This window comes from Panthera tigris, chromosome B4, assembly GCF_018350195.1.
Source record: "Panthera tigris isolate Pti1 chromosome B4, P.tigris_Pti1_mat1.1, whole genome shotgun sequence".
Classification (NCBI taxonomy): Eukaryota; Metazoa; Chordata; class Mammalia; order Carnivora; family Felidae; genus Panthera; species Panthera tigris.
Genome location: NC_056666.1, coordinates 401,047 through 417,503, shown reverse-complemented (window position 1 = coordinate 417,503; position 16,457 = coordinate 401,047). Strand labels below are relative to the sequence as shown.

General features: G+C 52.1%; 1 protein-coding gene across 1 annotated transcript in view; it reads left to right on the top strand.

The window, feature by feature from the left end:
- The window catches only part of DIP2C (disco interacting protein 2 homolog C), a 412,351-nt gene that overhangs the window by 309,265 nt on the left and 86,629 nt on the right, over positions 1 to 16,457 (top strand). The window contains 3 exon segments of the mRNA XM_042990907.1: positions 13,933 to 13,952; positions 13,955 to 14,071; positions 15,120 to 15,256. Coding sequence (XP_042846841.1) covers positions 13,933 to 13,952; positions 13,955 to 14,071; positions 15,120 to 15,256 — 274 coding nt within the window.

The following is a 16,457-nucleotide window of genomic DNA, read 5'->3' as shown; positions in this document are numbered from 1 at the left end:
CTCCCCATTTGCCTCCTCAGGCCCCCCATGCCCTGCCTTACACCACACACCACCACACATTGCCCCATGTGCCTCCCCCCCCCCCCATGCGCCCACGCCTCCCCCCATGCATCCCCACACATCCCCTGCACAGACCTGCCTTGGCTGAGTCCACACCATCATCGAGGGCTGGGAATGGCAGCATTAGAGGCTCTCGTCCTTCTCTGCCCTGCGGCTGGCAGATGCCACTCCTCTGTGAGACCGTGGGCTGGTCAGCTCCTGCTCGGAGCAGGCGGGAGTGTGGTTATACTTGGAGAGACTTGATTCCATCTGCCTTGCTTTGAACTGAGCTGGCATCTCTTTGCAGACCCACCGGCTTCTCTCGCACCCAACCACGACCCTGGCCGCCACTCTCACACCTTCGAGGCCTGCTGTTTCCAAAATAACCAGAAGAAAATCAAGGGACTGGGATAGGGCAGTGGATACAGGTGACCAGGGCTCCTTGTGAGCCCTCTGTCCTGTAGCCCTCCATAGCTGGAGACGGCTGTCATGTGGGCAGGGGTCGGGGTGGCAGGCTGGCAGAAAGATTGCCACCAGAAAGGCTCAGGACCATCCACCTGCCCCCTGCACCACCTGTCCTCACTCCACGTGTCACAAGTGGAGCCGACTTAGCAGAAATGACACATGAGGTTACCACCTCGGCCAAATATCTGCCATGCTCTCCTCACAAAATCTTCCGTAGCTCATATCAGTTATCGGGCATCCTTAATAGTCCAAAGGGTTAAAACGGAAAAGGTTTGTGACTGGCTTCAGCAAATGTCAGTTTCTAATCCCAAACTGGTTTTACTGCAAACATTTCCTAATCCTCAAGAGCGGTATTTATTCACTTCACTTGCACTGTTTGTGGGCGCTGGTCCTCCTCGGGCTCTTAGCTCAGCAGGTGTCCATGGGTGCCTGTCCTTCCAGCACAGTGCTGTGCTGGACACAGAGCTGTGAGCAAAGTGGGGCCCGCATGGGCCTCGGAGGGCACACCACCCACGTGAGGCAGTGAGAGGATTTGCCCTGATGCTCTCATTGAGTGAGGGGAATAGAGCGCAAGTCCTTGAGTCTCACACGGGCCGTTCTGAAGCGTCACTGGCGCACGGCGGCACCTGCTCGCGTGGGGCCGGCACCGGCAGAGCTGCTGGTTAATGGAAGCCGGCAGGGCTACGGGGCCCGGAGTATACTGGAAAGGCAGTGGATGAGCTGTGTCCGCCTGTGCTCCCAGCTTGCGGGGCTGGCCCGTGGTTCTGGTGCACGGGAAGGCTCACTCTGTCCTCAGACACCGTTGGCCATCTTCCTCCCAGAGAAACCCAAGCTCGCCAGCCACCTCCTGTCACTGTCTTCAGCACTTGAGTCACCAGGAGCGCATGTTAGCCGCTCGCTGGTGCTGGGATGAGTGGCAGTCACCACTCGGACCTGCTTAGCACGGAAACAGCTCCCTTGATGCCTCACAGGGTCAGTGGTGGCTCACGTGTCTGCCTCTGGTGGCGGCAGCAGCGTGGCTCCAGAGGAGCAGACTCCCGAGGGAGGCAACGGCCAGGCCTGACGTCTTCTGTGTCACCCTGTCCTTGCTGAAGCTGTGAGGTTTAAATGTTTCTGCTTGTTTTGTCTTAAAGCTTCCGGGCTGCCTGTTTCAGAATAAAGATGTGAGCCCTGTGCTCAGCTTGCACTGTTGACCACCGTTTGAACGTGTTGGGATGGCCCGGGTATCTCCCGAGGCTTCTCGGAAGATGGTCCCCTGGCCTGTGGCCTCATGGTCACGCTTGGTGACAGATAGTGAAGTGTGACCCCTCCATTTTGCTTCTGCATCAAACAGGGAAAAGCTTTTAGTTGGAATTCTAACATACTTGATCATCAACTTAACAGTTGTAGCCAAATAAAGATAATTTTGGGGAAGATCCTTGTAAGGTATTTGAAAGCAGAGGGTTCTTAAAGATCATCGTGTGATCCATTGGAGGTTCTCCTGGGCCCCATAAATGCCTCTGCACCGTTTAACTGCCTTCGTTCTCAGATTTCGCGTTCTTCAGTGTCTTGGACCAAAACTGAAGTAGGAGGATGTTTCTGAAATTCAGATGAAAATCCCCGCCAACACACCTGACACGAAGAAGCAGGCTGCAGGTGATGTTAAAAATCGTGTTGCAGTTTTTAAAACCCGTCATTTTGGGTAGCACTGTGGTCTTGGCTGAGTGGTTTCCTGTCCTCAAGACGTCCTGGGTCCTGGAGAAACGCAGCCTCCGATTGCACACTTCTGCACGGAGCGGCTTGGGAAGACAGCCCTCTGCTTGGTCATGATGAGCAGGGGTGAGGGATCGTGATGTCTAGCCCCACGTGCTGAGACGCCGCATGGTGGGCAGTGCTCCCGGGTGCTTCCCTGCCCCTCGTTTTGGGTTTGATGAGACTTGAAATCACGAACTGTGTCCCCACTGTACCATCTGGAAGGGAATCTGGGTCCTGTGGACAAGGTTCAAGCTGCATTTCGAGACTGGGTAGCTTGGCAGGTGTCTGCCAGGCATGTGCTGTGCTGTCACCCACCTCACGTTGTCTGCCCAGAACCGTATAGATCTGGGAGAGCACTTTTTAAGTGTCATTGTGATCTCATGGCCACGCTAGGTGGCAGAAAAGGCAGATTTTTACACGGACCGTCTACTTGCGTCACTGTAGACCTATTCACGTCTGAGACACTCAGTTTCTCCCACCTGTAGAGGAAGCAGATGCGACTAGCCGTGTCTGCTAATGCGCACACCCCAGACCCTGAGCCCCGGCCCACACCAGCTACGCCTCAAGGTGAGTTAGCGCCCTGCCCATCAGCCGCGGCCTGGCAACTCGGTCACGGAGCTTTCCCCTCACACCAGCCTGCTGCTGTAGCTTCTCTATGAAATTTTAGGTTAAATCCAGGACTGTGCAGAGACCAGACATGACTCTGTTCTCCTTAGTATGGGAAGGAAGGAGGCAGAGTGGAAATGACTTTCAGTACAAGCATCGTCCAGCCCCAAGGTGTGCTTTGCTTACCATTCAGAGGAGGCCGTGTAAACACCCTGAATCCCCTGTGCTTCCCACCCCCCTGCCTCCCCTGGCCCCACTCCGTGGCAGCTTGTGTGCAGGGGTGCACAGGCCACACTCGCCCCCACCCTGCACACAGCCCAGCCATGGCCTCCTTGCCCTTTCCCCACCTGCAAGCACAGGGGCTGGGTCCAGCCCGTCCCTGCTGGCCTCACTGGGGGCCTGTCCTGACCGTGGTCCTCCAGACTTGCTGCCCTCCCTTCTTCATGTTCGCTACCGCCCCGTGTGCCGTGTGATTTCCTGGTGTGTCCATCGTCGATTGTGTCCTGGCCTTGTGTGTAGTTTACAAATAAGCAAGTGAAACAAGTGAAACAAAAACGTTAAGTATGTGACCCGAGATGCAAAGGTCCTTCCCGTGCACATCCCGCTGGCCACCCTGTGCGACTCACCAAAAGCAGACGCCATGAAGAGTCGGGGCTTTGCCCAGGTGTCTGTGCAGACGAGCCCACACACGTGTGCAGGAAGGTTTCTAGCTTGCGTTCTGACTGAGTGGAGTCACGTGTGGTGTTAATGTCTGCTGGTTTGTGTTTTCACGTGACGATCCAGCTGCAGTTTGGTGTCATGTCCGGGTCCACCGAGAGAACAGCAGCAGGAAGGCCGTGCGTCCTTCCTGCTTTCCGTGGGCGGCCCTTCAAGGTCGGTCCCGTGATAGACTGAGGCAGGAGGACACGCCCTCGGGGGTGAGGTCTTGAACAGCAGCTGCGCGTGTCCCCAGTGATGTGCTAATGCAGGGCAGAGAAGGCAAGCTTGGGACCCCAGAGTGTGGGCAGGAGGCCTGCTTCCCACCGGAACTTGGGGAGCGCGGCACAGGATTTAAGTCACGTGCAAAGCTGTATAAGGTCAGGAGTTGATGAGAACAGAGATGGCCATCGCCCTGCCCAGCTCTGAGGAAGAACCCCTGCAGCCCTCCCAGGGCCCCCACCCCGTTGGCTGGGACGTCTCCTCAGACATCACAGTCCTGTGATGGGCATCCTCTCCCAGGCCCACAGATAAGTCTGGGGACAGGAACAGATAGGAACACGAGCCACGACTGCAGGGTGCTAAATGGAATTGGGAATAACGGCGCCATCAAAATTAAGTTGGCCTCGGGGCACACCCACATGTTCCACGCTACCTTTCCTTGCTCCTCAGTCTGGTCACCAGGATCTTTCACGTGAGGCCAGCGATGCATATGGAAGCTGTTACACGCCAGCGGTCACACGGAAGAAGCCTTCGTAACCAACTACCACGTGCCTCACGTGGATGGTCACCAGCCATCGCATCAACCCCGCATGGATGGTCACTGGTTACGCTGTTCTTTGGTTGACCTGGAATATTTAAGTCATTTTCAAACAGATATGATGGAAACGCCAGTCACTTGCATTTTGTGAACATGTCCCTTTCCGTGAATGGAAGGGAAAACTCCCCATTCCTAATGTTGCATGTGAACATGCACATGCATGTTCCCAGTCATGTTCAGGGTCTGCGCAGAGGTGGTAGCAACTCTTGCTTTTGGAGAGTGAGTCTGTGCACTTGACTCCAAGCACGCTGAGGACTGGAGGGGATTTTCCACACATAAAAGGTCAGAAGCTGGGTTACTGAGTAAAAATGTCTTTATCCATTCTATTCAAGCCGTTCTGCGTGGGGATCCAGGATGGCTAATGGACACTCTTGTGGGTCCAGAGTGAGGACAAAATGCACACGTTATTTTTTTCTTTTTTTAAGTTTTTTTAATATTTAATTTTGAGAGAGAGAGAGACAGGGCACAAGTGGGGGAGGGGCAGAGAGAGAGGGAGACACAGAATCCGAAGCAGGTTCCAGGCTCTGAGCTGTCAGCACAGAGCCCAACATGGGGCTTGAACCCATGAACCATGAGATCGTGACCTGGGCTGAAGTCGGCCACTCAACCGACTGAGCCACCCAGGCGCCCCAAAATGCACCCATTCTTAGCTTCATGAATTCTAGTGTGGGAGGTGTTACGTCCTCACATTTTGCTCCTCCCCTTATATATAATAATTTATAAAGAAAAAAGTGTTTGGCTGCTAGGTCACCCCATTTTGGAAAGAAAGGCCTGCCCCAAAGGGGACTGGTTTCCCCTTGTTCAAATGGGTTTGAGATCTGACCACCTTCTTTCGTCTAAGCTGCTCTGTCCTATGCTTAATCTTCTAGGGACAGGTGTTCTGCCCTCATAATGAAAAAGAGATTGAACTTCCAGGAAACTGCCTAGAGCAGCTAATGGCTCACTTGGCTTTTAGTCCATTTAACTAAGAAATGATGCCCAGTTCCTGTGTGTGGTCAGCAGTGAAGGTGAAATTGGAGGTGCGTTCCGTGGCTCACAACTTGTAGGACTTCAGGCCCTTTCTGGAAGGTCTGTCAGTCTGTGGTTCTCTTCTGTAAGAAGCATCCATGAATTAGCCAGCGGAGTAGCCATGGCAAAACTGCCAGACCCCCATGGGTTTGGGCTGTGAGGGCCAGCCGTGCACACTGGTCGGCTTCTCTGGCTGCCGTGAGTTTGCCTGTCCAGAGCAGAGAGCCGGCCTCACGGTGGGTGCCGTGGTTGTTAGGCATCTTGATGTCCTTGCCCTGGTCAGTAGCCGATCACCTGTCACCAACACAATAGTGTGTTAGAAGGTCCTGGGCTCACAGTTTTCAGTGGAAGCCTTAGACGTCCCCCCCACCCCCGAAACACAGGCAGGATGCAGATGTCGTCCTGAGAGACAGTGGTAGGACTGTGGCCATGATCTGGGGGCAGTGGCTGGTGCCCTGGCCCCTGGGGCAGAGAGCTGCCCAGGCCATGTCTGATCGGTAGGACCAGCCCTGTAAGCAGCCCCCTAGGAACAGCCACTTTTCCCTGAAAGTCAGGGAACTTGAAGGGACAAGGGCAGGAGGGATGCCTGTCTCCACACCTGTCTGTTTCTGCAGTGTCACACCCTGTGACAGCATGGGTGTCTGTCCTCAAGGGTGTCTGTCTCTGGGGGTGTCTGTCTTCATGGGTGTCCATCTCTGTGGGTGTCCGTCTCCGGGGGTGTCTCACTTCATGGGTGTTTGTCTCTGTGTGTCTGTCTCGTGGGTGTCCGTCTCCGGGGGTGTCCGTCTTCATGGGTGTCCGTCTTCATGGGTGTTTGTCTCCCTGTGTCTGTCTTCATGGGTGTCCGTCTTCATGGGTGTCCGTCTTCATGGGTGTTTGTCTCGTGGGTGTCCATCTCTGGGGGTGTCCGTCTTCGTGGGTGTCCGTCTCCGTGGGTGTCCGTGTCCGTGGGTGTCTGTCTCCTGGGGTGTCTGTCTCATGGGTGTCCGTCTTCACGGGTGTCCGTCTTCATGGGTGTTTGTCTCCGTGTGTCTGTCTCGTGGGTGTCCGTCTCCGTTGGTGTCCATCTCTGGGGGTGTCCATCTCCATGGGTGTCCGTCTCCATGGGTGTCCCTGCTCACGAGTGTCTGTCTCCATGAGTGACTATCTGTGTGTTTGTCCATCCCGTGGGTATCTGTCTTCGTGTGGTCTGATTTCATGTGTGTCCTGTTTGTGCCTGTCTTCATGGGTATCTATCTGAAAGTGCCTGTGTTCACGTGCATCTGTCTTCACGGGTGTCTGTTCATGCATGTCTGTTTCCATGCATGTCGACCAGGTAATGGCAGTAAACCACACTGTTCCCCTGTGAGGTCTTCCCTGGCTTCCTGAGCAACCAAGGTGTTTGTCTTTCTTGTTTTTAAAACTGTCATCACCCAGGTTCATGTTTTCTGTTTCCTTTTTCTTTGAGGAATAGTTGTAAAATCAAAAATATTGGAGAAATATGGTTTCATGATACCTAAAGTTATCTGTAGAATTATTTCAAGAGGGCAAATTGCAGAACGAAAACTGGCAAATCATTCATGGCCCCATGTATCTCTGGGATTACTGTCTGGTTCTGTTTCCATCACTGAAATATAGATGCAGAACCTGCTTTTTAAAGCTACATTGTGGTAATGTTGATTGAAATAAAAAAAATATTTTGTAGGCTCTTTAAGTAGGCTTCACACCCAGTGCAGAGCCTGAATTCATGACCCTGAAGTCAAGACCTGAGCTGAAATCAAAAGTCAGACGCTTAAGTGACTGAGCCACCCAGGTCACCCCTCTGTGGGCTTTTTATCTGCAGGATGTTCTTTTAATACCTTGATGCTTTAGCAATGAAAGGGTAATAATTATGTAAAGCAGTAATTAAAACAGCAATTCCAGAGGATAATAAAGTTGCCCCTTTGAAACCAAAATCATTTTGCATGTTGAAATGTCCCCCTGGAATTTAGAGAGCTGGGAGGGGCCCATGTGGCAGGATGTCTGTTGGGGGCCAGAATCGGACAGTTTTGCTGGGGACACCCCAACCAGTGACCCAGAATAAAAATAGTTAACAAGCCTGTGAATTGAAGTGGGGTTTTCACGAATGGCTTTGCCCCATAAAAAAAAGTCAGACATGAAGTTCTATAATCTTGTTTTTATAACACAAGATAAATTACATTATCAGAAATTTTAATCTGAAAGTTTTAAATTCAGACAAAACTGTAGAACTTGTCTAAGTGTAAAATAGTTTGAAGATGAGAATCACCATATCTAAGTGGAAATATGGACTAATCAGGTAGCATTGAAGAGCCCAGTGACTCGAGTTACCTTGTGTGAGTTGTTCTGACCGCCCACGTGCAGGAGCGAACCGTGTTCTGTTTTGTGTTTGGTTGGACTGTGTGCTTGGTGTGGTGGAGGGTTAGCTTGCAGAGAGCAGGTGCCGCTCGGGGCGCAGCCCCACCCTTGATGTACATGCTGACACTTCCCTGCTGTGCACCCTGATCGCCTGCCCTGAGATGCGGAGAAGTTGCCAGGGCAAATGAAACCAAAGTTTGCACACCGCTTGTATGGTATGGTCCCTTTTCCGGCTGAAAAGAATTCTCTCTAAAGTGAGTAGGTAAAATAATGGAGGAGAAAACATTCCCTTTTTATATTACATAGCTCTTGAAGCAGGCTTTTTTTTTTTTTTTTTTTTTTTTTTTTTTTTTTTAAATCAGTGTGCAGGCCGCCTGGGTGGCTCAGTTGGTTAAGCGTCCTGCTTTGGCTCAGGTCATTATCTCATTGTTCCTGGGTTCAAGCCCCGTGTCGGGCTCTGGGCAGACAACTCAGATCCTGGAGCTGCTTCAGATTCTGTGTCTCTCCCTCTCTCTGCCCCTCCCCCACTCCTACTCTGTCTTTTTCTCTCAAAAATAAATAAACATTTAAAAGTTTTTAAAAAATAAGTGTGCATTGCTCTCGTCAGAGAAAGGGGAGAAAATCACACTAAAATAACTTAGAAATTAAAGGTGTGATGTTTTAATCTTGTAACTTCCCCTGTCAAAAATCATGAATTTTAAGGGCACCTGGGTGACTTAGTTGGTTGAGTGTCCAACTCCTAATTTCGCTCAGGTCATTATCTCGCAGTTCGTGGGATCGAGCCCCGCATTGGGCTCTGCACTGAGCACGGAGCCTGCTTGAGATTCTCTCTCTCCCTCACTCTCTCTCAAAAAAAAAAACAGCAAGAATTTTACCGAGACTTTAGTGTGGGTGGTTTTGAAAGTCTCCATCTCAACGTTGAAGAAGAGTGCACGTATTCACGGATTTGACTGGCTCTGTCCCGAAATTTGCAGGAGTGTTCCTAAAAACGTTGTTTCTGTTACAAGTGCGCAGTGTCTGCTGCTCCGCTCTCTTCAAAGGGCGTTTTTACCGGGTGCTGTTCAGTTATCGGGGGCCAGCTGCCCCGGTAAATGAGGTTACGTTCAGCTGTAGAGAGACTTCAGTCAAGGACGACAGCACCAGACAAGCGGGGCAGGGTACCTCTCCTGGAAAGAACGTCCTCTATCCAGAAAGGAGCGCCTTGCTGGCCACAGGCACAAGGGCGCCCCTCCCTCACACAGACTGATGGCCCTGTGGCTCCAAGTATGTATTTCCTAGGGAGGTGGTGTTACGGGAGCCACTCTCATGCCCTTGTGTGGACCCCACGTGTGCACTTACACCTCCTTACGCTCTGGGTCCGGTGAGCCTGGCCCAGCCCCCCCCGTGCATTTCAGAGTCTGTTGACCCCGGGTCACCATTCTGGCTTGTTTGTGCTTTGCTTTGCCTCTTGCCAGCTTTGTCACTCGGCATAGGGCCTCCTTCAGTCCTCGGAGTCCACATCTGTGAAGGGGCGTGACCACTGGCCTGTGTCACAGGACGGTGTGAACATCTGTGCGTGTAGAGTGCCGAAGGTCTGCGTGGTGCCCATAAGAATTCAGGGCTCAGGCTAATGTTAGTGTCATTACGATAGCATCACATGTACTTGGGCGTGTGCGTCCCATGACAACATGCCCTTTGGAAATGTTGTAGTCAACCCTGACATTGGCAAAGGAAAGGGCTGTTTCCTGAGACTTGACCCCTTTGCTCTCTGGATGTTCCTGAGTCAACCGTTCCTGGAGTTGGGGGTTGCCTCCATCTGATGGAAGCAGGGAAGGACCTTTGCTGTCACACCTGCAGGAGGCTGCAGTGAGAGACGGTGGCGCTAAACCCTTCGAGATGTGGTGGCCACTTCCCCATTACATCCTGAGAATGGGAATTGTCCCAAATGCTTGTGGCTTATGTGACTGCATTTATTTCGTGTGGGTGCAGATTTGAGCGTGGCCAGTGATAGCAAACTGTGGACGTGTTAGTTGAAACTTATAGCTACCTCTTCAGGTGTCACACAGCGTGATTACCTGAGGGTTATCTAACATCTCGCGGAGGCAGGACTGGCATGGCCAGGGAACAGGTGCGCACGCTATCCCGTTGAAGCCATCGGCCATCAGGAACATTCCTCCTGAGGCCAAGGCCGGCGCGCACCTTCCGGCTTCCGTCTCTTCGCTTAGGTCTTTGTGCCATTTGCCCGTGGTCGCGGGGCTGGCCGCTCACAGCTGCATTCCTTCTGTATCTCTGTGCGCAGAGACGCCCTCGGCAGTCCTGGGAACTGCAAGAATTGCTCTTCGACGCCGTCAGCCCTCTGCGTCATCTGGGCATTGAGCCTGGGGGGACTAACGGCTCAAGCTCTCTCAGCCGTTGTTCGTCGCACTGTGTTTGATCGTGAAACCACATCTTTTTGAAATCTCTGGGAATTCTTATTGGGATCATTTTTTCACTTCCTCATCTAGTTTAGTCTACTTGGACTTTTTGTTTCCTAGGAAGGTGTTAATGGAGAGAAAGATAAGCTGACTTTGTTCATCACTCAAATGCAAACCAAAGTAACAGAGAGGAACAGCGTTTCACCACCAAAGCGGGAACACTTTTAGGGTTGTGTGGGCACGGGTGTGCGGAAGTGGCTGCTGGGAGGCCGCCTTCCCCGTGGCCACGAGTGCAGGTTTGAGGCCAGTCTGCGCTCGATGCCGGGGTCTGCCCCACAGCTGTGCCCCAGATGCCACTGCCTGACACACTCCGCTTCTTGCCTGTGAGTGGGGACGACGGACATGCGTGTCTCAGAGCTGCTGTGAGATACTTGACGTGCACAACATGCTTCCGGTGGCCTCCTGCATAAAACAGTACCCTGTGCACGTCTGGTAGATTGGAAAACAGTACTTAGAGTGGACGTGCAAGGTGATAGTCTTTTGGGAAGTTATATAGGCTTTATTAAAATTTTAAACGTGTATACTTTTTGATTCTTCAGTTCTTTTTCTAGATATGTGTTTTACAGTCATACTTCTAATTGTATAGAAATGAAATAAAGTGACTACATGTCACTATTATCGAACACCACCAACAATTAAGACCGGTCGGGTCATTGGCATGTGCGGTATACATAGTGTTTATATCACACACACACACACAGGAAGATCCACAAGATCCATTTGGTGGAAAAGCAAGTTGCAAGAGAACATGCTTATTGTGGCTTTGCTTTTTTTAAATACAGGTGTATTTACACATGCACCTATTTTATGTAAATACAGATTAAAGGAACTGGTGGATCATCTGTTGTGGCTGCCGGTGAGGCAGGGCTGGGATGGGGTCAGGCAGGTGCTTTTGCCTTTGCTGTGACTTTTTGTGCAGTGCCCCATTTGCCCGTGTTACTCGTGTCATTTGTCCTAAAGTTCCCTCAAAAGAAAAGTGTGCCGTGGACTAAGAAGTGCTCGGTCTTTGAGGCCAGAGGCAGGAAAGGGAGATGGGAAGCTGTCCCTAACTGGAGCTGTGGGTCTGTATCCCACCAAGCCCCACAGGGATGCAGATGATGAACTGAACGTGCCCAAGCCCGCAGTTGTGGTCTGTAAAGCGGAGGACAGTGGTGCCGTGCGGGTGTACCTGCCAAGTGAGTGAGTCTCTGTGTGCAGAGGGCTCGGGACAGTTGGGCACACCCAGGTGCCAGCTGAGCAGAGCTGTGTCATCGGGAGGCAGGGCTGTTGGCTGAGCGTGTCTGAGATTTCTCTGACGAGCAAGGGACTCTATTAAATATAAACATATAGCTGTAGATCAAAGTAAAACCTGAGTGGTATCATTGGTTCACATTTTAAGTGCATGTACCCAAGTTTCCATAGTTTCATTTTACACCTACAGTTGAAGGGTTCCTGTAGCAAACACGGTTCATAATTGTGCTCCAGTGAGTCTTGTTTCTAGGAAAGCAGGTCTCGTGCCTAAGACCCCAGAACTTACATCCTTGAATGTTAAGAGAGCCTTTCCCTCTTGGCGCACGGGCACGGCCCATCCCGGTCCCCCTGTATCCCTTGCTTGGGCTGAGTCATGGCCACGCCAGCCTTTTGCTATCCTGTGGTCATTCCAGCCAAATACGTGTACCTTTAAATCCCGTTCCTTGGTGCGTTTGTCTCCTGGGGCTGTCGTAAGTGCCTCCGCCCCTCCCGGGTGGTGTGACACAAGGGGAACCTGCTGCCTCAGAGTTCTGGGGGCCAGAAGCCCGGGGTCAAGGTGTCTGAGGGCCGGGTGCTCCCAGGGGCTCTCACGGCCCATCTGCTCCAGGCCCTCCCGCTGCTGCTGGCACCCCTCTCCTTGCAGTACGGCTGCTATTGTCACATGACGCCTGTGTCTCCTCTTGTAAGGACACCGATCATTGCATTTGGGGCCCGTCCCGATTCCAGGATGATCTCATCTAACTAATGACGTCCACAAAGATCCTCTTTCATGTTAATACAGTGATAGTCAAGGTACCGGGACCAGGACTGGTCACAGCTTTGGGGACACAACTCAGTCCACAACAGGCACTGAGCATTCTGATTTAAGACTCTCGCTTTGTGTTTTGGCCAAGGACAATAGTGGGGTCAGGGATTCGGAGCAGCAGAGGGTTGCTGCGGGGCTCCTCTCTCACCCTGCGGAACAATATAGATTCCAGTGTTTGGGGCTCATTTCCGGGTAGTTCTGGGTGGACCTTATCACTGGGCAGACTTTTCTTCTGTCTGCTTAGCGCTACCCTTTTGGATGCTTCACAGACAGAACCATTTCAATTTCCAGACTCTCTTATGCTTCCTTTTTATTGTTTATTTTTATTTTTTTTTAGTTGAGGTATAATTGACCTATAATATATGCTTCTTTTTATAACACCTAGTTACTTGATTCAAATGAGATATTTTGCACATTGTTTTTTTGAGAGAGAGTACAAGTGGGGGAGGGCCAGAGGGGGAGCGAGAGAGAATCACAAGCAGGCTCTGTGCTCAATGCAGAGTCTGACGTGGGGCTTGATCCCATGAACTGTGAGATCATGACCTGAGTTGAAATCAAGAGTGAGGTGCTCAACTGACTGAGCCACCCAGGCACCCCTCCTTTTGCACATTTTAACCTTTATGTTTCTCTACTTGTATTTCTAGGTTCATTGTAAAGATATTTTCTTGAAACATTATCAAGATTTATCAGTTTTAAAGCTAAACAGCAAACTTCTGTTTATTTTCTAACTTTTAGATCCTAAAAGGATGCTACCCATGTATATACAGAAAATTAGAAAAAGAAGTGTGGTATTTCCCTAACGTGTGCCTCACTTAGCCCACATGGAAGATTCTTTAGTTACAGGGACAAAGTCCATGTTCTTGGAAATATTTTATTTATTCAGTAATTAGTCAGCAGACCTTTATTACTGCACACTTGTCCAGGGGTAAGGCTATGCAGTGAACAGAAGGGAACCCTTGGGGAGCAGAGACTCTGATGCAGGAGGCCTGGTGTGGGTAGTCAGGTGGCCCTACTGTGCCGTCTTGGGGGGTAATGAGTACTTGCGTATTTGAGCTGCCAGGGGGATGTCTGCTCCGAGAACATTCCAGATGGAGGCAGGGACAAGTGTGAAAGCCCCCAGAAGGGGTGGGCTGGGTGCTGGATAAAGGGCCTGGGGCTGGCGTGGAGTGAGCTGGAGTGGCGGGGGCCATGGAGGAGACGGGCTGAAGGTGGAGTGAAAGCATTTCACCACATGCCTTCTGCGAAGAAAGACTTCCCCAAGCTTGTCATGCAGAATGGCATGGCCTGTCATTTCAGATTCCTGCACCATGAGCTTCTGTCTGCCTAGTGCACGTCTCAACTTGAGCCCAGGCCACCCCACCTCCCTTGTTTCTGTTCCGTGCCATCATCCGTGTTCTTGGAGACATTGTGGTCCCTTGTTAGCCACTTTCAAAACTGGAAAATCAGACCTGCGGAGAGAGGGGAGGGAAGGAATCAGTCGATGGCTGATACGTGTAAGGGAGGGGCATTCCAGAGACAGAGTTAATGATGTTGACGTCTCACAGACAACCAGCACCCCTTGGCACGCTAAGAACACAGGACAGTGTGGCATTCAGATCTGCTTCGGGGATCTTTGGGACCCCAGACGTGTCTGGCTGCCTCTGGTGTGCGTGCACTTGAATGCCTCTCTGGTGATGGTGGCTTGTTTGCTCCTATGTGTTCAGACAAAACTGCTCTTTCAGGCCCACAGATGACAGCAACCAGCCCCGGGCCGGGGTGTCCTCTCCATGCATGGGCTTACCTACGGGGTCATCCGGGTGGACTCCGAAGAAAAGCTGTCTGTGCTCACCGTGCAGGATGTCGGCCTCGTGATGCCTGGCGGTGAGTGTGGACGCTGGGCTGCACACGTTGGGGGCGGGGGTCGAGTCAGGAGCCCCAGCCGTGTCCAGCGGGCTGCTTCCCACCGGGGACCACCGTGCCCCTCTGGCGCGAGGTCAGACGGAGCACTTAAATCCGGGCTTGTCACTGCTGCCTCTCCTGATGAAAGAACGTTCAGGAAGCTTCACGGGGCATCTCTGCTACCTCCCATGCTAGGATCCCGGGGTCCTTTCCCCTAGGGGGCGCCGTGGGCCATGCCATGCCCCTGCAGCCCATGGAGGGCTTCTCTCCCTGCAAGGGTCAAGTTCCCGCCGGCCATCCACCTTTTGGACAAAGCTGGGCACTGAGGCTGGTAGCAGATGGTATAAAAATCCAGGGACGGGGCTCCAGACGATGAGCAATGCTTGGTTCTAGCAGAAGAGCCCGTTTTTAAAAGTCAGGGAACCGTTCCCACAAATGCGCACACGAGACCGTCAGGGCGCTGCACACGCTGCCTCCTGATGTTCCGGCCGGGGCTCCCGGATGACTGGAGGGGGAGCGCGGGGCTTGCAGGGAACAGAGGGGCCGTGTGCGGGGGGGGGCCTTGGGCTCCTCCCAGGTGTCTCTTGGTCCAGATGGGAGAAGTCCCCATCCCCTCAGTACGATTGGCACATTAAAGTTCAAGCTGTCAGAATCTTACACCACAGCTGTGTCAGTGGACGTTTTCTTGGAACGTGAAAGCTCATGACTCCAGGGAAGACCAGGACCGGCCTGGCCTCCCTTTTACCTTCACACTCCTGTTTCAAATGCGGTTTCCGCTCACTGTGCTCTCCCTGTGTTCAGTCATTTCTTCTGTCCCCCTGCCCCGCCCCTGTCTCCCTCTCTGCCCCCCCCCCGTCCCTCTCTGTCCCCTTGTCTCTGTCCCTCCCCACCCTGTCCCTCTGTCTCCTTGTCCCTGCCTCCCTCCCTCCCTCCCTCCCTTCCTGTCTCTCTCTGTCCCTCCCCACCCTGTCCCTCTCTGTGTCTCCCTCTCCCTCTCTAATATTACCTGTGTGTCCTGTTTTGCTTCTAGCCATCATGTGTTCAGTGAAGCCGGACGGCATTCCTCAGCTGTGTAGAACGGATGAAATCGGGGAGCTCTGCGTGTGCGCCATTGCCACGGGCACGTCCTATTACGGCCTCTCGGGCATGACCAAGAACACCTTCGAGGTAGGGTCATGGAGCTGAGCCCCAATGCCAGGTGCACAGACATGTAAGATAAGGTGGTAGTTTCTCAGCTAAATATACTCTTAGGAACTAAGATGGTTGCACTTTTTGCTGCCTTTTTTTTTTTAATAATTTTCAATGAATTTAGCTTATCAGCTTTTTTTCACCTCATAGTCAGTGTTGAAAAAGGGCAAGAACAGTTTCTTTAAAAAGGGCTTTTTGGGGGGCACCTGACTCAGTCGGTTAAGCATTGACTTTGGCTCAGGTCATGACCTCGTGGTCTGTGAATTCCAGCCCCACATGGGGCTCTGTGCCGACAGCTCAGAGCCTGGAGCCTGCTTCGGATTCTGTGTCTCCCTCTCTCTCTGCCCCTCCCCTGCTCACGCTCACACGTGCTCTCTCTCCCCCCCTCAAAGATAAACATTGAACAAAAGGCCTTTTTTATGCCGTGCTGTTCTTACGTTAACCTGTTTAGTAAGTGCTGCAGCTGACAGGCTGAGGAGTGAGGGCAGAGCACACCTGTCACAGACCTGCCCTCCCTTGTGGCCCGGCCCGCCCACTGAAGCCAGACTTGGTAACTGTCTCCACAGCATGAGCGGGTGTGTATGCACACACGTGTGGCATATGCTGTGTGTGTGTGGTGGGTGTCCACACATACTTGTTTCTTGTTTGCACGCGTGGGTGGCTCGCTGTTAGTGCACTCAGTGCGTACGTACACGCACACTGGCCTTGTTGGCGGTTAAGTGGTAAACTCTGCTGCACCTCAGTTTCCCAGAATTGCTTTCATTTGACCGCGTGATACTTAACCTTGCGAGGAGCACACTTTCGAATAAATTGTGCACGAGAAAATGTGGGTTGCTGGGGCACCTGGGTGGCTCAGTTGGTTGAGCATCTCTGACTTCAGCTCGGGTCATGATCTCATCATCCGTGAGTTCAAGCCCTGCGTGGGGCTCTGTGCTGACAGCTCAGAACCTGGAGCCTGCTTCAGATTCTGTGTCTCCCTCTGTCTGTGTTCCTCCTCTGCTCACGCTCTGTCTCTGTCTCTCTCTCTCAAAAATAAATTAACATTTAAGAAAAGAAGAAGAAAATGCAGGTTGCTTAGGGGTTTGTTTCTTAGAGCACATTGCGATGAGGTGCTTTGTTGAATGTGGCTTCCAGGTTCTAAAATGTCCCTGAAGCCCAGCTAGCCGGAGTCTGTAGAAAA